The following is a 27985-nucleotide window of genomic DNA, read 5'->3' as shown; positions in this document are numbered from 1 at the left end:
TGACCTGTATCCGATCTGTTAAAGACAGTTTGAACAGCATAAATGCGATGTTTTTTTGCTCATGTGACCTGTATCCGATCTGTTAAAGACAGTTTGAACAGCATGAAACCGATTTTTTTTGCTCATATTTGACCTGTATCTGATCTGTTAAAGACAGTTTGAACAGCATAAATGCGATGTTTTTTTGCTCATGTGACCTGTATCCGATCTGTTAAAGACAGTTTGAACAGCATAAATGCGATGTTTTTTTGCTCATGTGACCTGTATCCGATCTGTTAAAGACAGTTTGAACAGCATAAATGCGATTTTTTTGCCCATACGTGACCGTATGGGCAGATGTTTTTTAAACAGTAAAAATTACATATAAACGCGCTGTTCTACAACAAGTTTATTTTCATTGTCACAATATCATTTTTTTAAATGGCAGTGTAACCAAATCTGAGCCACTCAGGTGTGAACAAATTAAAAAAAAAAACAGTTCTGCCTTCCTTTCACATCTGGAGTCAGATAACATAGAACAAACTGTGTGGAGTATCTGAAACGTCCAAGCTGATAAAAATCTTAACCCCACATTCATTTTAAACATGACTTATATGAGTAATCATTACTCATATATTACTCAGTAATGCAAAGTCTGTTAACATTTAAGATGAAAACATATGACTCTCATTCAGAAAGTAATATTTGTGTCACATCTACAAGTACACAACACCAGCAGTTAGAGGCAACTAACCTGGCAACTTAGTAACCTGCCCTGGTGGTGAATTCACTGAACTCAGGTTCACATGAAGAGTCACTGTTGTGAGTTTAAAGGAGCTTGAATTTGCTTCACTTTTTCAGAACACTCACTCCCTGCTAGCTTGTCGTATGCGTTAGCATGTTTTGTCTGCTAGTGTCTCTTTACATTGAATTCCCTAAACAAGTCAACAGTCTGTTGACAAATTAGGCAAACACAATCGCCTCAATTTTCAGTTAAAAAAAACTGTACTTCCCATCTCTGCTGGAAGCAGCAGCCCTCACTGTCAACTTCTGTTTTTTTTTTATAGGCGCTGTGGTTAGAAATTAGCGAAAAGGGTTCACGGTAAGGTCACAGAGCCAGATAGCGTTAGAGTGGTGCTGCCACCATGAGGTGAAAGGACAAAGTGCATTTGGAACCTTTTATGATTCGTGTACAGTCCAACAGTTCAACAGTCCAAGCGGGCCATAAATAACACATTCTAAAACCCAAGGTGTGGGCCGTATTAAATCTGACCGCGGGCCGTGATTGGCCCCCGGGCCGGACTTTGGACATGCCTGCTTTTAGTGTTATGGATAAAATATTGATCACAGGGCTGTTATACTAAGTTGTATTTTATTGTTGAGGATTTTTTTTTCTTCTTAGGTCACTCAATGTAAATAGCTTCTGCATAAATAATAAGCTGTTGGGGTACTGTGGTGATAGTTTGCTTGTTGCTAATGTGGATTGGCCTCTTGAATTAAAGCTGAAAGTCCACATTTCAACCGCATCTTCATTGTTTTATTTCTAATCCACTGTGCAGATGCAAAATTATTACATATTTATGTCACTGTCTAAATACTTATGGACTTGTATCTTGTGGTTCTGTATTAGAATTGCTTCATACTTTATCATGTCACTGAACTAATGTTACTGTGACGGTTTTATTTAATGCGTTTGTGTTATTCGTAAAGCAAAACGTATTATATAATATTTTAAAGAGGGTGAAGGTAAAACCTGCTTATACATTTTCTTTAATTAAAAATAATGCAGGTGCAATCATTCTTTAGTGACCCCAGCAATTTCCCAAATTGATATTATTATTATTATTATTATTATTATTATTATTATTATTATTATTATTATTATTATTATACGAGAGTAAAAGTGAGATAATGACACTTGGAGTTCATTTAAAGAGTTCCGGCTGTGAATTAACTGCTGCACACTGAGCCTTGACTTTATTTGATTTTGTCACTGCTGATTTCTGCTCTTATCTAAATTTGCTTTGATTCAGTCGGTGTGTGACAGCACTGAATGAATATAAATACTTTAAATACTTGTACATTGTCCTCTCCGGCTTGCGTTTTGTGCCATTTGTCGTGACATCTGTAGAAAGCTTTACATGCCTGTGCACAAATTAAAATTTTTACTGCAAATTGAATTGATTTATCCCTGTGAATGTTTCAGATCAAAAGGTCTAAAGTTTTAAATCAGTCTAGTTAATGTGATAAGCCCTTGAACAACACTTAGATTTCAGGTTTTACAGTGGAGTGCCTCAATGGCACTTAGAAGAGGACTGTCCTTGCAGAACAGCAATGGTGCAAATTTGATCAGTAGACGGTGTGGATGCTTAATGGCTTTCTTAAACAGAAAACCGTTTTATTCTGGAGATTTGGGTTTTTTTTTATTTTTTATGTGTAACTGAATAGGACTGTTCAAAGACTTGCAGCGTCTCCGCCTGTAGGGCATCACCTCTAACACAAACACTAACTTTGTGAACTACTTAAGTATGCCTGTCCATTTCCAAGCTTAGTATCAATCTTTCAGAGGCAGCATGCCTGTAGCCAACAGATGAGGGGGAAAAAAAAACACTTTTATACACACCTTTCGATAATTAGGTTGGCAGTTGCCCTTCAGCCACTGTGAGAAAATATTCATAGATTTGTTGGTAGTCAGGTCTTCTGCAATGAAGCCCATGTTTTCAGCAAACAAAGAAGCTATAAAGAGAGATGCAATACTTTCAGGTAAAGTTACGCATTCTGGACGAGGCTGACCTTGGGTTAGAGAAAAACAGAGGGTCACAAACAAAGGACGAACCAGAGGCAGTTACATCTCATTCAGGCTTGTAGCTTTGGCTTTTGTCGTCTTTGTGAAAGAGGACAAGTCTTGCATTGCACCGCTCTGAAAAGTACTGACCTTACCAAAAGAATAATCTTTCACTTTAGTTATACATTTGATTCTATTGAAAATAAAATTCAACTATTTCCTTTCAAAAGTTTCAGTACTTGCAGTTATTTTCCTTTAAGCGGCTCACAGAAAGGTGCTCCTCGTCTTTCTCTATTCGCACTTTGGTTTTCACTCCAAAATAATATTTTCTTTTAATAAACTTTGGACGTATAAGAGTATCTACAGATTTACAGCACTGTTGACACGTAGGTATTCTATAGAACCGCAATGATTAATCAGCTATGGACAGCTATTTAGCTAACTGACTAATCAGTTTAAGGAAAATACACCCTTGACATTTCATAAATGACATTTTCTGTTTCTTAAAAGGTTCCATGTAGTACTGATATTCCAAATTCTCACCAGCAGGGGGGAGTCTCACACCAGAGCACACTTTATTCTACCAAAACCATCAACAAATCATTGCCATGTAGCCACATATGGTATCACCCACCGAATAAAGTATAAAGCTCATTATTTACACACATCTGTATTATGGTATCAAGTTTTTTTCTTCAAAATAAAACTCATAGGTGCTTATTTTGACAGCTGGTCGAAATAACACTGTCTTATAATCTTCCCATGCTGCATCAGCTGATAGTTTACATTATAGCTCTGTTAGCTTAGCTCTGTTTTTAGACAGAAAACAACCACAGTGAGACCACTAATCACCTCTGTTTTCTGTACAGTATGTGTTGTCAGTAGCTGAACTAAAGATCTGTTTGGAATCCAATAAACATGATCAGAACTGTTAGTTTAGTCTGAACTGTGGATCAACAAACTGCAGCTTAGCAAAGATAATAACATCACATAATAACTTCATACTTTTATAAGCCTCATAATCAAACTCACAAGTGAAGAAGAAACGCTGCCATTTCAACATCCAACTCCATTCTTTTAATTAGAGGTCGACCCATATGGGTTTTTCTAAGGTCAATACCGGTTATGTTTTTGCCAGAATTTGCTTGTTTGTTGAACAGTTAGCAACATAACTGAAAAAGTTATGGATGGATTTTGATGAAATTTTCAGGAAATGTTGATACTGGCACAAGGAACAAATGATCAAATTTTGGTGGTGATCGGGGGGGGGTGCTTTTCTAGTTTAAAAATTTTGTCAGCTGATAGCCGATATCTACCGCCAATTTTTGAGGCCTTTTTTTTTTTTTTTTTTTTTTTTTAAGCACACTGACCATAACATTCAATTGAAACACTCAGGTAATTAAGATTTTTATGCAGCTATAGAAATGAAATTATTAATACATGTACAAATAATACTCTTTTAACATTTATTGAACTTCATGTTCTGCCCACACAAGATCAAAAATCTTATATTTGTACTACTGATCAATTATTGGCTTTCAAAAAACAATTAATGCAAATGGTTTATATTGAAATAAATTATCAACCTGATATATCGGTCTACCTGTACTTTTAATTTACAGCTGTGTCCAGAGGTAAATCCAAAGCATTTGAGGACAAGTAAAAATGAAAAATGAGCAAATACAACTATGAAGGCACCATTCTTTTTTCCAATCTAGACTACTTTGGCTCAAATCAACTGAATACAGGTAAAAGTTGTTAGATCTGTGTGTACATCCAGCTTCAAACCTAATTTCTAGTTCTAGTTCTTACCTGACTCTCCTACAAGCATGGTGTGACTTGTGTATTCCATCACAGCCCTCGCTACCCCAACAGCGTTCTTGATTCTTTTCAGGTCTCCAACAGCTCCAACCTCCATCGTATCCCTGTTCAGACAACGTACAGAATTCACACTGGTGCCGGTTAGAGGTCACAGTTGTAATCAGTAATTACTACTCTTCATAACATGCATGATTAAACACATACAATGTGAAGTGCACAGTGTTCCTTGTATTTTCTCAGCGGTGGAGTGTATGCAGGCAGTACCAGGGAAAGATGCACTTCCACATTGTACTTGTTAAATAAGTATCAAAAGCACAGTTCTTAAAGTAAATTTACTTTTCTTGATTATGCGGTAAACAGTCCACTGAGTCCACATTAGCAACATGCAAACCATCATCACTTTACCCAAAAGAGCTTATTATTTATGCATAAGCTATTTACACCAAGTGACCTAAAAAAAAATCCTCTACATTAAAATACAACTTAGCATTAACAGACCTGCAATCAATACTATATCTGTAACACTATCACCATTATATTAAGACTGGATTAAGATTATATCCTCCCGAGACCCAGGAAAGTAACATTTTTGGCTTTTTTTTAATTTTTTTTTTTTACATTAAATAATTGCCTTGTATTCAAGAACATGGAGGGAATTTGGATGGAAAAACCTGAGCCGTGACTTCATTACACCTAAAGTGAAGAGCAAACAAACTGCTTCCCAACATACATGTATGTGGAAAGAGAAGCAAACCACACACACATCCTCTGGGAGTGTCATAAACTTAACTCGTTCAGGGAAAGTGAACATAACATAATGAAAGACATTTTGAACTAGAGAAGCACTCGGACAGCGCAGACCTCCACCAAGGCAGATCAGTCCCCCCCCAATCACCACCCAAATTTAATCATTTGTCCCTTGTGCCAGTATCAACATTTCCTGAAAAATTCATCAAAATCTGTCCATAACTTTGAGTAAGTGGCGATTTTTTTGTTTTGTTTTGTTTTGTTTTTTTGTCTGTCTGTTCGCAAGATAACTCAAAAAGTTATGGACGGATTTGGATGAAAGTTTCAGGAAATGTTGATACTGGCACAAACAACAAATTATTCAATTTTGGTGGTGATCGGGGAGGGACTGATCTGCCTTGGCAGAGGTCTGTGCTCTCAGAGTGCTTTTCTAGTTTGAATATGTATCTCTGTTAAAATGTGAAAGACCTCAATAAAAATGTGAGTATCAAAAATAATAAATAATTGCCTTGATTGGAAACAGCATGATGAAACTGTTTTTTTGGGGGGTTTTTTCCAGATACATTTTGTTACCTCCGCCAGGAGGTATTGTGATCACTTTGCTTTGTTTGTTTGTTAGTTAGCAAGATAACTCAAGAAGTTGTGGACAGATTTTCATGAAATTTTCAGGAAATGTTGATACTGGCACAAGGAACAAATGATTAAATTTTAGTGGTGATTGGGGCGGGGGGGCATCTGTCTTGGTGGAGGTCTGCGCTCTCCGAGTGCTTTTCTTGTTTATACACAGAATTTACTTTCCAGTGGACAGTGTTTATTTGTTTTGTGTAAGTAAAGCTGTAAAACTCTTAACCCCTTCAGGAGGATATCAGGGTGAGGATTTACTGATAAGATCAGATAAGATAAGCAACATAGGGATATTTAATATATGTTATATGTAAGGATTAAAGTAAGAAAAGTTTGAAAATACTTACAAAATGTACAAATATATAAACAGCATGATGCAACAGTATTTTCTGATACATTTTTTATAAAAATTTTTATGGAATGTACTTTGCAGTGGACAGTGTGTTATTTATTTTTAATTTTTAGTGTGTTGTTTTTTTATTTTTATTTTTTGGTAAGTAAAGCTGTAAAACTCCTAACCCCTACAGAAGACAAAAATGCATTGTTGGGTTTCAGGAGGATATCAGAGTGAGGATTTGTAGATAAGGTAAAACTTATCTCACCATGGAGAAATTTCAGTTAACAGCAGCAACATACGAAAAGCAAGTGCAGAGAAAAAACACAAATGAGCAAAAATAATGAGAACAAGAAAAGCACTCGGAGAGTGCAGACCTCCGCCAAGACAGATCTGTCCCCCCACCCCCAGTCACCACCAAAATGTAATCAGTTGTTCCTTGTGCCAGTATCAACATTTCCTGAAAATTTCTTGAAAATCCGTCCATAACTTTTTGAGTTATCTTGCTAACAAACAAACAAACACACAAAGCAAAGTGATCACAGTACATCCTGGTGGAGGTAAAAATAAGAAATTTGGTATTTATTGCGCAACTATACTTACCAGCAAAGAACAATATTACTCATATATTTGCACAGGAAGTATTTATTATAAAGTTTTTCAATGGTATTTTGTTAAACCCTATGGATGTTTGAATAAACGGAGTCTATGAGTAAATAAAATTCTTTGTGGCTGATACGTTCTTGCTTTTTTCAGTCACGAGACGTCTCAAACCTTAGGTGCATGTTGTCTTTTAGGGACACATAGTTTCATATTAATGCCCCTGTGGCCTTTATTATTGTAACTCCTTGCATTGTTCTCACAGTGGAGGATCTGTTGGTGCAGGATGCAGTGGAACACCTCCTCACTAGAACAAATCACAGGCAGCACATCAATCTGGTCCTAGCGGCAGTTCACTGCTTCCCCATCAGATACAGGATTGATTTTAAGATTTTGGTAATTATGTACGAGGCACTCTACAGGAAAGCCCCAGAATATATAGCTGAGTTTCTAGTGCCGTGTTCTAGAAATAGCAACCTGAGATCCTCTAACAACCATCTGCTGTGGATTCTAAGGTCCAACCTAAACCTTCAAGGGGACTATACATGTTCTTTTCATGCCCCTAAGCTATGGAATTCACTGCCCACAGAAATCAGATGAGCATCAGAGTCCTCTTAAAACCCACTTTTGTATCTTATTGATTTCATTCCATTTTAAGTAGGTATTTCATATTGATTTGACAATGTTTTATGTATTTCTGTTGGACTTTACAGTGTAAAACCTACGCCTTGTTATTTATTTCATGCTGTATTTATGTTCTTTTCTTATCTGTGTATTGTTTTGTCTTGTAAACTATTTTTTAACGGTTTGGAAAGGTGCTATATATAAGTATGTCTTACTTATTCACTAAACTATGATTTCTACAGATAAATGTTTTTTCGCTTTTGCATAAGATGCTGTGTTTGAGTTCTCTTTTTTTTCTTTTTTTTTTCTCCGAACTATGTAATTAAAACAACATACAGACCAGCAGACACACTACTTTAAGATGTCAGTAACCTTCACATACTAATATACTGCTTGTCACTCGTCCTCATCCGCTTATCTGGGTCCGGGTCGCGGGGGCAGCAGCCTCAGCAGAGAAGCCCAGACAGCCCTCTCCCTGGCCACTTCCACCAGCTTTTCCAGGGGAATCCCGAGGTGTTCCCAGGCTAGCCCAGAGGTATAATCCCTCCAGCGTGTCCTGGGTCGGCCCCGAGGTCTCCTCCTGGACGGACATGCCAGAGAGGCGTCTGGGAGGCATTCTCACTAGATGCCCAAACCACCTCAACTGGCAGTGGTTCTACTCAGAGTCCCTCCAGGATGTCAGAGTTCCTCACCCTATCTCTAAGGCTGAACCCGGTGTTGTGCCAAGGTACGTATCCTCGCTAAGAATTGTTTCCCCTGGTTGCGGGAGCATAATTTTGACTTTATCTCACAATTATGACTTGCCATGGGGATATTTTTTTTCAGTGCTGGAAATGTTTCCACCACTGAAAAACATAATATAGTATGACATAAAAAGTCATAATTATGAGATATGAGTGATACTTATGAGATAAATACTAAAAATTATGGGATAAAAAGTCATGATTATGAGATAAAAGTAAAAACTATGTGGTAAAAAGTCATAATTATGAGATATGAGTCATAATTATGAGATAAAAAGTCAAAATTATGAGATAAAACGTTACAATTCTGAGATACGAGTCATTATGAGATAAACAGTCAAAATTATGGGATAAAAAGCGATAATTATGAGATAAATGGTGAAAATTATGAGATAAAAAGTCATAATCATGAGCTAAAAGTTGAAATTATGAGGTAAAAATTGATAATTATGAGATAAGAAAGCCATAATTATGAGATAAAAATCAAAATTATGAGCTAAAAAGTCAAAATTATGAGATAAAAAGCCAAAATTATGAGATAAAAAGTTATAATTCTGAGATATTAGTCACAATTATGAGATACATAGTCAAAAGTATGGGATAAAAAGCCATAATTATGAGATAAATAGTGAAAATTATGAGATAAAAAGTCATAAGTATGAGCTAAAAGTCAAAATTATGAGATAAAAATTCATAATTATGTGATAAGAAAGCCAGAATTATGAGATAAAAATCAAAATTATGTGGTTAAAACGTCATAATTATGAGATAAAAAGTCATAAATATGAACTAAAAGTTGAAATTCTGAGCTAAAAAGTCATAATTATGAGATAAGAACGCCATAATTATGAGATAAAAAGTCGAAATTATGCTCCTGAGGCCAGGGGAAACAATTCTGAGCGGGGATATGTACCTTTGCACAACACGGGCCACCTTGCGAAGAAAGGCCGCTTGTACCCGCAACCTAATTTTTTCGGTCATTACCCAGAGTTCATGACCATAGGTGAAGGTCAGAATGTAGATTGACCGGTAAACTGAGGGCTTTGCCTTTGGGCTTAGCTCCCTCTTCACCACAATGGACCAGTTTAGTGTCCACACCACTGCAGACGCCGCCCCGATCCACCTGTCAATCTCCTGCTCCATCACTTGTGAACAAGATCCTGAGATAAACTCCACCTGAGGCAGGACTTCCTCTCTGACCTGGAGTGAGCACTCTTACCTAATACACTGCAAAAACCTAAATCTTACCAAGTGTTTTTTTCTCATTTCTAGTCAAAATATCTCATCACACTTAATTCAAGATTTTTTTTTTTTTTTTTTTTTTGCTTAATTCAAGTGAAAAAATCTGCCAATGGAACAAGTGAAAATTATCTTGGTAAGATTTCTTGAAATAATATTTTCAAGATCTATTGTCTAAAAATAAGTTCTTATATCTTACTGAAAATTTACTCTTTAGGTGATTGTCTTTTTTAAGTGTGATGAGATATTTTGACTAGAAATGAGAAAAATACACTTGGTAAGATTTTGATTTTTTTCCACTGTTGTTTTTTTAATTTTGTAATTATAATTTAACATTTTACTTTCATTTTACGTACATGCGCTAAACACATAAATTATGTTACATAGTGCATTTTTATTTTGTTTGGTGGAGGTAAATTAGTCCTATTTGTCAACAGTTAAATCTGTTTAATGAACATTATGTTAATTTATCGAATTTTCTTTTCTATAGTACTGGTCCATGTTGCAGCCTTCATCAGTGTGAACATAAAACAGGCCCAAGGGTCCAAGTTTACGGCTCTACATAAACTACAGTAACATTAAAATAAATAATTCATTCATTGTTCTGGTTCAAAAACAGTCCCAGCTGTAAATATCTGCAGTTTGGGAATTGTGTGGTTTACTAGTAGATTCACTAATTTTATAAAATGGCGTCATAAAGTAAAAGTAAACAGAAGCATTTGATGAATCGGTGTTCGTATTGGTCCTTTCATTCAGAGTTGATGTGTTTCTCTGAACCATCTTAAATCCTGTTTTAATCCTTTTTTAAATTTTGGTAAATCAGTGCATCTCCTCTTTATCCCCAGGGTTAATGTCATAACACAATGCATTGTGGATAATTTCCTTCTGGTAAAGTGTACAGAAGGTGCTTCGATAAAGGGCTCAAAATCCATGATTAAGTTCTCATTCACTTCACAGTTTTCAGAATGAGGTCACACCAAAATACTGCTATGGTGGGGGGATTTGGGGTTATTTAGTTTAGATTATCTTTGTTTTGGAAGGCATGAGTTTGTTTGAACATTGCTTTTGGTTTGATTAATACTATCTGTGTGATCTTAAGACTTAACTACTCTGCATTTCGGCTAATAGCGTTCATTTTGTCACTTGTTAATGTAATATATTTTTCTTTTTTCTTTTGTTCAGACCAGGTATAGTTTTTAGGTGTTACCTGCTTGACGTCAGCAGCATGTCGGATGACACTTCTGACAAAGACTGGAGTCACAGTCGAAACTGTCAAGCAGGTAAAGTCTAAAAACTATACCTTGTCTAAACAAAAGAAAAAAAAGTATACTCTGCGTTTCTTTTAATAATGTGAATAATTTATTTTATGTTATTATTTTGTGATAGATGGATCTGATCACCCAGTATATACTTGGTATATACTGTGTATATATGTTGTAATTATCCAAATTACGTCCAAAAATAACGAAGCGAGACTCTCAGTTTAAAAATACGCATTCATTTTACTGTGTGCGGCAACTTGAAAACACATACAACTTTTCACAACTCGTGGCATACATACATCTACTTCTGTGAAAATTTCCTATACCTCTTGGGTAATGCTAAGCCTCATGGGAAACGTAGTTATCTTAATCTTAGCATTCACTATGGCTTATTTTAGCTCAACTTTTAACATAAATCACAAATAAAATATACTGTATATTTTACTCAGAAATAAATTATCATGAAATTGCATATGTATCATGAAATTATAATAAATCCAAACACAAATTACTTGTACTTTATCTTTCCCCAAATAAAGTCACAACAATATATAATGTCAGTTGTTTGTGTTGTTATGTATGTTTATGTTGAGTCAGTTCATTTCTTATGTTACTTTGTTGTTTAGTTAGTTTAAGTTACTTTTGTTTGTTGTTTTTCTTTTGTTGGCCCAGAACTTTTAGAACTCATTCTTTCTGTTCTTTGGGTTTAATAGAAACCCTTATTTGTAAAATAATCCTGTGTATTCTCATGCCTGTGGTCGCTCACAGACATCCTATAGAGTTACAAACATGTTGCAGCTGTTTTTAGGGTTTCTTTTTTGTCATTTTGGAATAATCATTGTCTCCGGTGGGTGTGTAAATGTTTGTATTTAAGGATCCTAATGAGACTCTTAATTACTGCTTAACTGAAGAAAACCTCATTGGAAAGGTCATTTGGTGATGCTTGTAAAATATTAAAAATGCATAGATGTTCAAAGCACAATTGTAAAACTGTTACACAATCTGTCGGCTAATTATGCAGGTGCATAATTATAGAAATCAAGCATTAATCAGGCTGTGGGTCAGTCTCGTATTGATTACAGTCATAGATGATTAAGAAAGGAACATTTCCCTCATCATTTCTCTGCATTTTATAAAAACATACTTTACTTTTAGAAAGTTCACCATGAGAGGATTTTTAGAATTATAGCTTCAAAGTCAACATCTAGGGCAAAAATATTAGATCTACAAAAACAGATCTGTGTGTGGTGTTTGAGAGAAGGTACTTCTAAGCTGCTAATGAAAACACTACAGATGTTTTATTTATTCCTTTTCCGCATTTGATATTTTACTGATTCTTTATGTCTCGTTAGAAAAATATTTTCACCGTATACGTTTCTCCTTATTTTACTTTGAAAGCGGCTGAGCTCGGAGGTTTACCCGTTCATGATCATGGCGTCCAGCGTGGTCTCTCCGGTCTCATCGGGGCTGCCTCCATAACCCACGCTGCCATCACACTGCTCCGTTTCACAGCGGGCACAGCCTTTCTCCACCGCATCCAACACCGACCCGCCAGACTGCAGGGCGTCCCAAGCTACATTATAAAGCATAAGATATGAATTACCCCCTGGGGACTCAGGAAGTTCATCTGCATCTGATGATCCACACAGGGTCACAGGGTGGAATCAGCCATCTTGTTTCTAACAGGTAAGTGTATTTGATCACTCTTGCAAACAAAACACTGCAACATGCATTAAATGGGTTAAAAAAAAAGTGAATTCTTTTCTAATATGAATGAATCCATGAATTGATAATTTCATTTCGATCTGTGCATACTTGAGATTTAGTGATTTATTCTGAATATGCAATGAAATTTAACATACAGTCATGGAAAAAATTATTAGACCACCCCTTGTTTTCTTTTATTTCTAGTTCATCGACGCGTTTTATTTCTCAGGTTCACCAGCTGACAAAAACAAGCATATCCACCACTTAGTGAAGATTACTTAACTCTACTTTTTTACAAGGCTGGTATTAAAACATCAGGCACAACACAACTGCAGTCAATTACAAAAGATCATAAAGATTTCTATGTATAGTTGTGGAAAAAATTATTCGACCACCCTTGTTTTCTTCAATTTCTTGTTCATTTTAACGCCAGGTACAACTAAAGGTACATTTGTTTGGACAAATATAATGATACCAACAAAAATGGCTCATAAGAGTTTAATTTCAGAGCTGATATCTATCCATTTTTCATGGTTTTCTTGATAATAACCAAAACATGCAATGAAATTCAACAGTCATGGAAAAAATTATTAGACTACCCCTTGTTTTCTTCAATTTCTTGTTCATCGATGCGTCTTATTTCTCAGGTTCACCAGCTGACAAAAACAAGCATATCCACCACTTAGTGAAGATGACTTCACTCTACTTTTTTACAAGGCTGGTATTAAAACATCAGGCACAATACAATTGCAGTCAATTACAAAAGATCATAAAGATTTCTATGTATAGTCATGGAAAAAATTATTCGACCACCCTTGTTTTCTTCAATTTCTTGTTCATTTTAACGCCTGGTACAACTAAAGGTACATTTGTTTGGACAAATATAATGATACCAACAAAAATAGCTCATAGGAGTTTAATTTCAGAGCTGATATCTATCCATTTTTCATGATTTTCTTGATAACCAAAATCACTTCAGTTCTTACATCAATATATATGGCATTGTACTGACAAAAACAGTGCTTTTAGGCATTCCATGTTTTCTTTTCTGTCTGTTTTAGTCACATGATACACACAGGAGTTAGTACTTGATTGCATAACCATTGTTTTTGATGACTTTTGATGGTCTAATAATTTTTTCCGCGACTGTGTATGTGTGTAATTTTTACCATCTCACTGCATATAATGTGCAAATAACTTCAACTAAACTAAATTCACAAAGAAGTAGAATATTATATCCATTTGTTTTATGGGAGACAGACCTGAATTCCAGCAAAAATAAACATATTAAAATGAAATTCACTACTGAGTAAATCTGTCAAAAAGTAAAACTACTCACATTTAGTTGGGTTTCATCACAACCAATATCACTTCAGTTCTTACATTAATAGTTATGGGATTGTACTGACAAAAACAGTGCTTTTAGACATTCCATGTTTTCTTTTCTGTCTGTTTTAGTCACATGATACACACAGGAGTTAGTACTTGATTGCATAACCAGTTTTTGATGGTCTAATAACTTTTCCACAACTGTATGTATTAATGTGAGTGAGTAGGTAAGGTGAGTTCATTTAGTTATTTAGTTTTCACCTCATGTAAAACATCTTGCAATAAATGCGTAACTTAAAGTCCTGAACTGCAAAGTGAAAACGGACAGTGTCAAAGCCCAGCTGCCTAGAGAATACATAAAACAAATATTCGTCTTTCTTTGTACATAATAAACAAATAAGGAAACGTGACTGTTTTTTCTGTTCTCTTTATCCTCGTCTTTACTTTATATTCACCCTCGTCTGCCCTCCTTATCCCTATCAGTGTCGCAAGTCTGGGTCTTTAATTTAGTTTAATTTCAGAGTTGATATCTATCCATTTCCCATGGTTTTCTTGATAATAACCAAAATCACTTCAGTTCTTCATCAATATCCATGGCATCGTACTGACAAAAACAGTGCTTTTAGGTATTCCATGTTTTCTTTTCAGTTTGTTTTAGTCACATGATACACACAGGAGTTAGTACTTGATTGCATAACCATTATTTTTGATGACTTTTGATGGTCTAATAACTTTTTCCACTACTGTGTGTGTGAACAAGTAAAACAGAAATAACTAGAAGCACTCGGAGAGCGCAGACCTCCGCCAAGACTGATCAGTGGCCCCCCCGTGGGCCCCTCCACCCCCGATCACCACCAAAATTTAATCCTTTCTTCCTTATCCCATTTCCAACAAACCCTGAAAATTTCATCAAAATCTGTCCATAACTTTTTGAGTTATGTTGCACACTAACGGACAGACAGACAAACAAACAAACAAACAAACAGACAAACAAACCCTGGCAAAAACATAACCTCCTTGGCGGAGGTAATAATACAAAAATCACCAATCAAGACAATCTTGGAAAAAAAACCCAGCACAATAGTTTCATTTATGTTCCTGAAAAGGGGTGGGAAGAAATGCAACTTATTTAATTGCTCCCCTTCTCCATAAAATATTAATAAATAAATAAATAAATATATACATGTATATATATATATATATATACACATGTATATATATATATATATATATATATATATATATATATATATATATATATATATATACACATGTGTATATATATATATATATATATATATATATATATATATATATATATATATATATATATATATACATACATATATATATATACATATACATATATATATACATATATATATACATATATATATACATATATACATATATATACATATATATACATATATATACATATATATATATACATATATATACATACATATATATACATATATACATATATATACATATATATACATACATATATACATATATATACATACATATATACATTTATATATATATATTTATATATATATACATTTATATTTATTTATATATATATATATATATATATACACATACATACATATACAGTGTATATATATATATATATATATATATATATATATATATATATATATATATATATATATATCTCCCTCTTCTTTTTACATTATTCTTTTATATTTACATATATACTTACACAGATCAAAAATTATTCCACTGAAATTTCCCTCACACTCTGACTAGTAACTGAAAAACAAATTCACAGAGGCCTAAGGCTTATTTATGCTTATCCTGTTCTCATCCCTTAAATTACCCAGAATACCACCGATGCACATGAAATCCTCACAAATCGGTACATCAATATGAAGTTATATCCCTTAATTATGCCACATTTAAGTCATACTATACATAATAATCCTTAAGTTTTGCATATTTCAAGGCCTTTTTTTGAAACTCAACAGAAAGCAACACAGTTCCATCTCCAAAAACAGAAACACATCTACACTGTTGCCCATAAAGTTGGAATAATTTTGTTTTCAGACACATTCCTCTTTTTATTCCATATTTCTACACTTCAATAATTACCGATGTCCAAGTCCTTTATAAAAAGCTGTTTGTTTTTAGATTTTAAGATAAGTTGATACTAATTCCTCTGCAGTTTGTGATGGTAACGCACTGATAAAATAGAAAAAAGTAGAAGACGAAGTGTGTAGGGTACTGAATCAAAATCACAAGTTTTTTTATGTTACGTTTTTATGACTATATACTAATAAAACATGTATACCTGTAACAGTGATTTCATGTTTGTTAATCTAAAATGAATCTAGTGCGATCTGCAGCCTTTTTACAAATATTTGTACATATTTTGGTCTGTCTGAAATACGGCAGCCCATTTACAGGTAGAGGAAGCTGTTTTATTTTGTGCTATTTTTCTCCTGTTTTTGTTAGAAAAATAAGATCCTGTATTTTGTTTTGCTTTCTTTTGCTAGGTAAATAGTTTCAAAATAGTCTGTTTTGTTTGTTGTGTTGGCTGCGCTCACCCTGACACTCTCGTTTAATAATTTTGCAAAGTAATTATTTACTTTGGGACTGCACACTCGTTTGGCTTTGGTCTTCTTTGGGAGCAGAGAAGAGAGAAATCTCTTTTATGTTGAGATTGGGTTCCCCTAGGCCGGCCATAACACTAATATACTACATCTCTGCAGTTACATCTTCCAAAATCTGACACAATGGACCTTTAAAGTGCCACATTTATTCTCTTAAAACACTAATGAAGACTCGTAGGTTCCCCTGTGATGAAATCAGTTGCACAGCATTAAAGTTCAGCTGGTTTAGAGCTGCACACAAAAAAGTATTCAGACTTAACCTGTTATTTATCTATACAGATGCATTTATAACTAGAGCTGCACAATATATTGTCTGAACATCATCATCGCAATGTACGTGTGCACAATAGTCACATTGCAGATCCTACAATGTAGGAGGCAAACTCAATGTGTTTTCATCTCATTTCAACCTGGGTGCCTGACACACACTGCGTGCAGCGATCCACCAATCACAATCATTCTTAATCAGTTTGCCAAAGCAGACCACACCCCTGCACATAGAGTGAGAAGCTGCTAAAAATATTGAAAAATGAGCAACGAACAAGAGAAAATCACATAATAATAATAATAATAATAATAATAATAATAATGTCATCTTTTAAGTCACTTCTTAAAACACATTTTTATAGACTTGCCTTCATGTGATGTTGTCTCTTTTTAAAGTTGAATATTTAATTTTACCCTGTTTTGGTTGTTCATTTATACTGACATACATGATGCTGTTTTATTACACTCCTTCATTTCGTATTTAACAGCATCATATTCTGTTATTTCTGCCCTCTCCACTGTGATACATTCAAAGTTAGTCGTGTTTTCATGTTTGCTGTACTCATCTCTTTTATTGGGTTGTGTTGTTTGCTATGTTTTTTCTGCTGTTATGTACTTTTGCTTTGTCTGTCAAAGCACTTTGTAAACTCGGTTTTTAAAGGTGCTATACAAATAAAGTTATAATAATAATAATAATAATAATAATACATCTGTTTTATATAGCTAGCGCTTTTCTAAGTACTCAAAGACGCTTTACAATAAGCAGCCAAGGGACAAACACAAAACAAATGAGTAAAACAGAGTTACAGTCTACTCTCGTTAAACCGCCCGCCATTATACCACCATTTCTGCCTATCGCCATCCGCCAGCCCAGTTCCATGCACAAACAACACTTATACCATTGATTTCCTGACCGTTATACCACCAGCGTGATTGCCATCGAGTACACATAAATTTTAACAATGCACTGAAACAAACACGCCAGACGCTGATCGCGACAAGCTACGAGTAGGTCTACGGAACGGCCACCGTTCATTTATCGCAGAACACTCAGTAGGTCAGGATGTCGGGAAGAGGACGTGGGATTAAGCCAAAGCCTCAAGATGATGGGGTGTCATTTCCCGACACGGTATAATAATGCATAAAATGTTTCCCCACTTTAAATGATCCCTTACAACATAACAGAATCAAGATTTATTTAGAAACGCAATTAGAATGGGTTAACGGAGGCAGCATAGACATCATATAGTAAAGACATGCACATTATGGACGCAACCCGTTGTAACGCCATTTTCGCTATACCGCCAATTTGGCCGTGAACGGAAGTTGGCGGTATAACGAGAGTAGACTGTACTACTAAAGGGCAAACAGAGAACAAATACTCGAGCAAAAAGGTAGAGACAGATACGGAAAAGAAACCACATGAAGGTAGATGAGGGTGGAGGAGGTGGAACAGGCAGTCAGACTTGGTGCCACAAAGAAAACCAACATCAGTTATCTAGAATTATTTCGGCTACAAGAAGGATGATACTGAAACACGTGTTCTGTGTCGATAGTGCCTTAATGCAGTGGTCTCCAACCTTTTTTGTACTGCGGACCGGTTTCATGCATGAAAATTTTCTGTGGACCGGGTAGAGGTGCGGGGGTTCCAATAACAAAAACCTTTGCCAGTTCAGAGCATGTGATCTGAAACACTTACACTGTATATCAGACAATTCCAATGATTCTACAGTAGAATATCGACTCACCCTAATGCAGAACCAGTCGGAACCCTGAACTTGTTTCCCTGCAACTAGACGGTCCCACCTGGGGCTGATGGGAGACACACACTCTGATTGTGTTCCATATATCCAGTCTACTCTGTATTCTTGTCTTGGTAATTCATCATCGCAGAAAACCCAGCCATACACAGATATGAGGTTGGAAATGGAAGAAGGACTTTCAGGGCTTTTGTGGCGATATCCACATATTCTGCTTTGACTTGAATCCAGAATGCACAGAGGTTTGAAGTTGTCTCAAACATGGACTGATGTGCCAGAGCAGTCTGGAGGTGCTTGTGTGTCACCTGTTGTGATGAACTTGGAACTTGGGTAGGAATCCTGATATTTCCTTCTAAATGCAGTTTTCTGTTTGCAGGCAGTCTGTGACCCTTCTGCAGCCTCATTGTTTCCTCATTTCTTCCTGAAAAAGTTCTCCAGTGAATTTAGTTTTTGGCTCATTTCTTTAGCTTGTGTTTCTACTGATTCATGAAATGGCACCAGAGACAAGAGTGGTTGTGAGGTGAGGGCGGAAATGGTCGCTTTTCAAAATGAAATCTCCGCAAGACTAATGTAAAAAAATTGCTTTAATATTGACCATCATTTTTTAGCTTACTGGCTGACAGGCTGTAAGCTATTGTCGTCATGCGGTATCGGGCGTCGGTGTCTGCTACAAAAACTCCAATCGTCTTCTTCTCTGAAACTACAATTACGATTGACTTCAAACTTGGTATACAGCTTCTTTATGATGATGTCAACAAAAGTTAGTGAAATTATTTGGATCCAGATCTGATTCTGGATTTGGTGCACCTTTAAAAATTTCCCCATTATAAGAGATAGGAAGTGGATCGATGCAATAACTCAGTAAATATAAATGATATCAAGTGTAAATTTCTACAGTCCAGCCCTGATGGGGAGATGACCAAAACATAATGGCCACATGCTGATCAGGATCTTCTTCTGGATCCGGGAACTTACGGAAAATTTAACATGGGCTCTTATGGGGAAAAAATTCAATCGTCTTCTTCTCCCAAACTCCAGTTCTGATTGACTTCAAACTTGGTATACAGCTTCTGTATGATGATGTCAACACAAGGTATTGAAATTATTTCCATCCGGATCTGATTCTGGATTTGGTGTGACTATCAAGTTGGAATTTGAATTTTTTAAAGATCTGATTGGAATATGACCAAAACATTATTATTTATTCTTGCACACAGATTCTGCTTGAATGAAATAACAAAAGCAATAGTTTATTTACACAAAATTACCGCAGTTTCTCGATGTGAGGAAGATGGCAATGCCAGAGTCCAACTTCTCACTCAGTTTGAATGCAGAGGTTGGTGGGCAGGGCTTTTCAGAGTCATTATTTTTTAACACTGAAAGGTATCTTGCTCTTATCGGTGTTGAATTAACTTTGAGAGAGTCGATTTACTTTAACACTGAATATATGACACTGACAGTGTAAAACCTCTGTTAACTCCAATTATTTTCACCAACACTGAAAGTTATCTTGTTAAATTTTACTCTGTCCATTGTTGGAATAACTCCAAAAGAATTAAAATACTTTGACAGTGCATTTTTTACACTGGCAAATTTACTGTGTACAGTTCTGATTGACTTCAAACTTGGTATACAGCTACTGTATGATAATGCCAACACAAGGTATTGCAATTATTTCGATCCGGATCTGATTCTGGATTTGGTGTGACTTTGACACATTTTCCCATTATAACAGATAGGAAGTGGATTGATCCAATAAATAAGTATCAATGATATCAAGTTGGAATTTGAATTTTTTACAGATCTGATTGGAATATGACCAAAACATGGGCTATTTCTGTCACAGAATAAATACACATAACTGGGTGATACTAAATGGCATCTGGATACATTTCCCAAAGCTTTTAATTTGGCCAGTAAGCTCCAGGGCCATTGGTCCTATTTTTTTTCCTTTGCAGCCTGGTACCACAAGATCCGGGGACCGGGGGTTAGGGACGACTGCCTTTGTTTGACCATTTACGTCAGCACCACACAGCTATTATATCCTCCTGAGTAGTTTTGGAAATCGCAATATATATCGCAGGGTTTTTAAAAAATCGCAATGTCAGTTTTTTCCAATATCATGCAGCCCTAACAAGTTCTAATGACCACACGTGCATTTGTCAGTCTCTGTATTTAGATCCAATCTGATATACAGGGTGGGGAAGCAAAATTTACAATATTTTGAGGCAGGGATTGAAAGACAGTGTATGACCAATTAGTTTATCGAAAGTCATGAGAATTTATTTGCCACAAGAAAATTGACATAATAGAAAATGTTTTTATTCTATGTGTCCTCCTTCTTTCTCAATAACTGCCTTCACACACTTCCTGAAACTTGTGCAAGTGTTCCTCAAATATTCGGGTGACAACTTCTCCCATTCTTCTTTAATAGTATCTAACAGACTTTCTCGTAATAGTTTTGCTCATAGTCATTCTCTTCTTTACATTATAAACAGTCTTTATGGACACTCCAACTATTTTTGAAATCTCCTTTGGTGTGACGAGTGCATTCAGCAAATCACACACTCTTTGACGTTTGCTTTCCTGATTACTCATATGGGCAAAAGTTTCTGAAAAGGTATGGATAATAGTGTTAGGTATGATTATGACATCAGTATATGTTTGGTTTCAAAACAATTGACGTAGTGCCTGCTGAGAAAAAACAACTAAATGTTCATTGTAAATTTTGCTTCCCCACCCTGTATGTGAAGTATGTACAGCAGTAAAAACAAATGTTTCACAGAAAAAACAGCTTCTATAAACCAAAGTGGAAATCGTATTTTTTGTACCCTCCCTTTGCGCTTCATACATCTTTAATCTTTTTGTTCAGACAATTTATCGAATGATTTTACTGATGTTTTGTACCAGGTTTCATTCAACACATCAGATGTTTCTGTTTATGCTGCTTCTTGTCATGGCGTCAGGCATCACACTAAATAATGGCTTTAACCTTTAGAACCCACTTAGTTTGCATTTTTTGTGTGTCTTTAAAGGCTGTGCACATATTTCCTGTATTTTCTTGCTGTATCTGAAGAAAAGAGCATGTGAAATAAATACATACGCTCATGTCAACCAACAAAGCAGATGGTGGCCTGAGACTTTTACAAAGTACTGTAAAGCAACATCATTTTTTTCAGCATTGTGTAGCCCTTACAATGGATTAAAGCCAGTTTTTCAGCCTACATATATGCCTCAACGCATGTGAGTTAAAGGTTTCCACCCTATGATGACCGGTGTTATGGATTCCTAATGATCAGGGCGCCTGAACTGACAAGCATTTGGTCACTGATCCTCCAATGCCCATGGGGGATCAAAACACCAACTGGTTGCACTGCCACCAGCTTGCTACTCAATTCTCAGACCATTACACAGTGTTCAGCAGGCTACTATCACAAATTCCTCCTTTATAATTTACGAGTAATCCATTTACAAATTCAAGCTCATCTACCTTCTTTTGTAAGTGCTCTTCTGCCTGGAATTTTTTTTATAGAACGCTCAGCATTACAATCATTTTCACTTAGAAAATGCAGCAGAATGGCAGGGAGGAGATTAGGCTGCCATTGTCAGCTGCTTCTGAAAGCCCCCAAAGGAAAAGAGATCTGCATGGGCGGATCAATAGTAGTGCCTCACAGACTATAATTTTACAGAACAGATAGCAGGCCACGATTTTCACTTTTATAGTTTCCTCAGGGAAGAAAAATGATGTACATTTGATAAATTAAAGGGTATCCATCCATCAAACGGTGAGATTCTTAAGTTAAGTTGAATCACCCAAAGATTTTATCTGTTGCTTGCAATGTGTTGAACAGCATTTCTATCTTTTTTTTTTTTTTGTGTGTGTGTGTGTGAGTCGAGCTCTGTGCACCAGGTGGAAATCCACTTGACAGATAAGTCAGGAGCAATGCAGAATATTTTCAGCTTCAATTTGAACATGACCAATGTATCATCCTGAACAAAATCAAATAGAGCGAGGGCAGACCTGGCAGTAGCAGTTATAAAGTCTAGTGGGTCCCGACTGTTTCCTGACCCTATTCAATGCTCTGATAGTCTTAGATACCGTTAACACTTAAGCTGTCACAAGCATAAAAGAAAAAAAAAAAAAAAAGATGTATAATATCAAGGGGTAAACATTTTAAAACTGGTTTGTGGCTCTGGTGTTTTGCTTTGGTTGATAAACAGGTAGTAACAGGGTGCAGAGTTTATGCAAAAAAGCAAGTTAATTAAGTTAGACAAGTTGATTTGCAGGGTAGATAAATACACTGGTCTACAATTTTTTTTTTTTTTTTTTTTTTTTTTTAGAAATTATCTGCCTCAGAGATTGAATGTCCTAAATCTTACATACTTTAATAAAAAATTAATTGGAAAACAAATAACAAACGTGCTGGTTATCTGATGTTTCAATGTATATGATAAAGTATTGTTATATACAGTTGCAGAAAAAAACGTTAGACCACCCTTTTTTTAAAATTCAGTTTCTTATTCATTTTAATGCCTGGTACAACTAAAGGTACATTTGTTTGGACAGATATAATAACAACAAAAACAGCTCATGAGAGTTTAATTTCTGAGTTGATATCTAGCCATTTTACATGTTTTCTTGATAATAACCAAAATCACTTCAGTTCTTACATCAATAGCTGTTATAATAATGTATTGTTATACATTGTACTGCCAAAAACAGTGCTTTTAGGCATTCCATGTTTTTTTTTTTTTTGTCTGTTTTAGTCACATGATACACACAGGAGTTAGTACTTGATTGCATAACTATTGTTTTTGATGACTTTTGATGATCTAATAATTTTTTCCGCGACTGTATATTGTTTTATGTACATTATACAACTGAATTATAAATCTCCCACTGCAGCAACCTGAAAAAGTGAATTTTTTGCAATGTGCAGACAGTGTTTAGAAGTAGATCTAGTAGCTCTGAGACAAACATTCCTTTCGAGTAAAATCCATTCTCTCATTAACTCTCAGAAATTCACATTTTGACCCAAAGCTATATCTTGGAAACTAGAATAAACCAGCATTTTGACACAAGTTTTCTTTATTAGTGTCTCAAACTTTCATTCTGGAGGCTTTTTATTTGTAGACCAGTGTTAGTAGATGTCAGTTATGTGCCGGGGAGGCAGCATCAGACAGAAAAAACACCCAAAACAGCTGGTCAAACCGGTGGGAAAAAAAAAAAAAAGAAGATTCTGTTTTTGGGGAGAAGCTGGACACACTGAGTACTGTGATGCACACTGAGTAAGGAAATCCAGATCATCCTGTTCATCCGATTCTGACAAACCAGAAAAGGAGTGGGCGCCGAACCTCATTAAGATTCGGGACTGAGAGGTATAGAATATCCTACATGCCCACTGCCGTCAGAGTCTATAACACCTCAGTCTGATGATTCATGGAGCAATGATTCCCTTGTTCATTAATTCTATTTTTTATTTTGTTTTCTTTCTTTTTATGGGGCTGATTAAAACAGTCAATTCCCCCTTGAATATCAATACAGTTAATCTTAATGTATATACAGTCGCGGAAAACACACTTGTTTTCTTCAATTTCTTGTTCATTTTAATGCCTGGTATAACTAAAAGTACATTTGTTTGGACAAATATAATGACAACAACAAAAATAGCTCATGAGAGTTTAATTTAAGAGCTGATATGTAGCAATTTCCATGGTTTTCTTGATAATAACCAAAATCAGCCTTTTTTGGGCTTCTATTCTCTCTTGCACAATGGTGTTACTTGAATGAAAATTGTTTTTACTTTTTTTTTTTCTTGCTGTTTAGGATGTGCAAATAAATAAAAATAAATCACTGAAGTTCTTGCATCAAAATCTATGGCAGGGGTGTCAAACTCATTTTAGTTCAGGGGTCACATACAGCCTAATATGATATAACGTGGGCCGGACCAGTAAAATAATATATATAATGGTATAAGAACTTTTGAGTGAAAAAAGTAAAATTCTGTAGTGAAAATGTTTAAATCCACGAACTGTACTTGAACATAACATGAACAAATATGAACAACCTGAAAATTCAAAGTGCAATGTTAACAATATTACACCTTAGTTTATCATTTATACATGTGCATCACAACGTACAAATCTCAGTTTATCTACAAATACACAAAACATTTAATTTTTAAAATTCCACATACGTCTATTAAGACATTTCAGGTTATTCACATTTCTTCTAAAAGCCTAGTCTGTAAATGTAAACATTTTGTGAAATTTAACTTTTTTTTTTTTTTTTACACTAAAACAAAGAGAAAATTAGCAGTTTTCATTATTTATAGGTTATGATAGTATTTTACTGGTCTGACCCACTTTAGATTGAATTTACCTAAAATGATTCTAACATCTTTGATCATTAATATCTTCAGTGTAATTTTTGCATTTTACAAATAGATCCCATGGGACAGATTGAAACCTTTGGCGGGCCGGATTTGGTCCCCGGGCCGCATGTTTGACTCCCTTGGTTTAGACTGAAGTTAAGACTTATTTTGCCTAACCCTATTTACAATTAACACAATGTTTCCATATGAAAACAAACAGACAAAAAATATTTCAATGTAATCATTGCTAAATATACAACAACAGAGGAGAATACATATTTAATTTAATTCAAGTAAATCATGTCCTTTTCTCAACTACCAATATTAATCCTAGTCTTTTAAACAAGTATTTTCTTTAGTCAATCCTGAGGTCTATATTTTTTAATAATAGTTAATTTGTACATCTTTTTTAAAAGTTTTAATTGTTTTAGACTGTTTTAATCAATCTTCCAGGCCATTCCAAAGATTATCCTCTAATGGAAATACGTACATCATCTTTTTTTTAATTTGTTCTTGCCTTAGCTTTTTTTTTTTTTTTTTTTTTTTTTTTAAATGCAGAAAACAGGTATTCAAAAGTCTTGAAATGTTCGAATTCATTCCTTACAGCTAGCTGAGCTAATGTTTGACACCTGTGATCTATGGCACTGTACTGCCAAAAACAGTGCTTTAAGGTATTCCATGTTTTCTTTTCTGTTTTAGTCACATGATAAACACAGATTGCATAACCATTGTTTTTGATGACTTTTAACCCTTTCATGCACGAATTATGAGAACCTTAATCAAGATTTTTTTCCTGAGTGTTTTTATTCCTCTTTAGGCATGAAAACAACTATGCGACTGAAAATTTTCTTATGAAAAATAAAATTTAAAAAAATACATTTAAAAAAAAATAGTAATAATAATTTTTAAAAAATTCTTAGGAACCTATTTTTCATGAAGTTGCCAAAATGTCCACTCAGCTGGACACCATGCATTTAATTTTTGAAGCGAAGAAACATGCATTTACTGATAATTGCGTGAAAACTATAACTATTACACTCAGGGGAGATCTACACAATGTTACCAATTCATGTCAGAAACGATATGTAATGTCTTAAAACTTTAATAAAGATATGTGTAAAAAAAAAATAATAATAAAATAAAATCCATGAATATACAAGAGAACAGCTGTAGAATAAGTGCCCACTGTAGTGACAGTATACATGAAAGGGTTAACGGTCTATTTTTTTTTTTTTTCCACGACTGTATTAGTGCATATTTTTAATTAGCAGGATCTATGGATTTTGCACCTTTAAATTAAAAATCAAACCATCTAAACTTATAACTGCATTTTTACATTTACATACTGAAAGTAAGGACGAACAGGACTTATTGTGACAGTTGCTTAAATCATAGTTGTGTGTGTAAAAACCCTCAACAGTGTGACAATGCAGACAAGTATTACTTTCTATGTGTGACAGTGTGGGTCTATTGTGGTCTCGGTGTCACATGTCTCAGCTCTGGAGTGAATAAATACAAACTCCTCCGTTCCCTTCACTTCCCCTGTGGACATATCAGAGTTAAATACCTCATAATAAAGACATACCTGCTGCTGTTGCATCCTTGAAAGGCCACGTATTGATAACGAGAGGTAACGACGCACGTCCGAGTGGAAACAGTAAGGTTATAGTGCAAATCACAACACAAGGAAACATGGTTACGACATAAATAAGTGGGACACAGGACACACTGGACGCGTTGTTGCTATTTTACACGTCACCGTAAAAAAAAAAACCAAAACAAAAAAAAGTCTCCCCAAACGGACTAACGGGGTTTATTACATGAAACCTACTGTTTTTAAGAAAGGTGCTACCTGTAAAGAAATGTAGCACTTTGCTTTTATCAAGGTCCGGCATGTCAACTTCCTTGTTGTGTCACATGCTGAGTGGGCGGGACCTTCCTTAAAGGGACAGTACAACTAATTTGAAACAATGCAAACGTAACGAAATCTGCAGTAATTTTTTTATTTATTTATTTATTATTATTATTATTATTATTATTATTATTTTATTGAACAATGAATGATTTAACAGTATATATATATATACATAATAATATTACATCAAAGTAGGATAAAAGAAATAGTCACACTTCACAAAATATTTTACATTTCCAATATGTAGATACAAATGTAAGTAAAAAATAAATAAATAAATAAATAAATAAATAAATAATAATAATAATAATAATAATAATAATAATAATAATAATAATAATAATAATAATAAATCAAAATAAAATTTTAAAAAAAGCTTGAAGTATGAAATAGAAATTATATGAATTAAATAACATTATATACTTGACAGTCTTTTTATTTTACTCACTTTAGAGTTTATAATGTTCTTCAAATTATCTAAATAATTGGGAAAAAAGTGCTTTAAAAACAATAATGTAAAAGTAATGAAACCTGCAGTAACTTTTTTTTTAATTGAACAATGAACAATTGAACAGTATATATACATAATAATATAACATCAAAGTAGGATTAAAAAAAATAGTCACACTTCACAAAATATTTTACATTTCCAATATATAGCTACAAAGGTAAGTAAAATTAAAAAAAAAAAAAAAATCAATAAATCAAAATAAAATAAAAAAGCTCAAGGTATAAAATACAAATTATATTAATTAAATAGGATTATATATTTGACATAGTCTTTTTATTTTACTCACTTTAGAGTTTAGAATGTGATTCAAATTATCTAGATAATTGGAAAAAAGTGCTTTAAAAACAATAATTTAAAAGTAATGAAATCTGCAGTAACTTTTTTTTAAATGAACAATGAACAATTGAACAGTATATATACAACATAATATTACATCAAAGTAGGATAAAAAATAGTCACACTTCACAAAATATTTTACATTTCCAATATATAGATACAAATGTAAGTAAAAAAACAAACAAAAACAAAACAAAACATAATAATAAATCAAAATAAAATAAAAAAGCTTGAAGTATAAAATAGAAATTATATAAATTAAATAACATTATATACTTGGCATAGTCTTTTTATTTTACTCACTTTAGAGTTTATAATGTTCTTCAAATTATCTAAATAATTGGGGGGGAAAAGCGCTTTAAAAACAATAATTTAAAAGTAATGAA

At 34.4% G+C, this 27985-nt stretch overlaps 1 protein-coding gene across 1 annotated transcript in view; it reads right to left on the bottom strand.

The window, feature by feature from the left end:
• Positions 1-26755, bottom strand: part of LOC115427533 (N(4)-(beta-N-acetylglucosaminyl)-L-asparaginase-like) — a 47623-nt gene extending 20868 nt beyond the window's left edge. The window contains exons 1-4 of the mRNA XM_030146116.1: positions 26423-26755; positions 12178-12331; positions 4577-4689; positions 2603-2715 (exon numbers count right to left, since the gene is read on the bottom strand). Of these exons, the coding sequence (XP_030001976.1) occupies positions 2603-2715; positions 4577-4689; positions 12178-12331; positions 26423-26531 (489 nt within the window). The 5' untranslated portion in view covers positions 26532-26755. The remainder of the gene's footprint in view (positions 1-2602; positions 2716-4576; positions 4690-12177; positions 12332-26422) is intronic.
• Positions 26756-27985: the final 1230 nt, after the last annotated feature.

Source organism: Sphaeramia orbicularis, chromosome 10 (assembly GCF_902148855.1).
Source record: "Sphaeramia orbicularis chromosome 10, fSphaOr1.1, whole genome shotgun sequence".
Taxonomy (NCBI): Eukaryota; Metazoa; Chordata; class Actinopteri; order Kurtiformes; family Apogonidae; genus Sphaeramia; species Sphaeramia orbicularis.
This window is presented reverse-complemented; position numbering and strand designations above follow the sequence as displayed.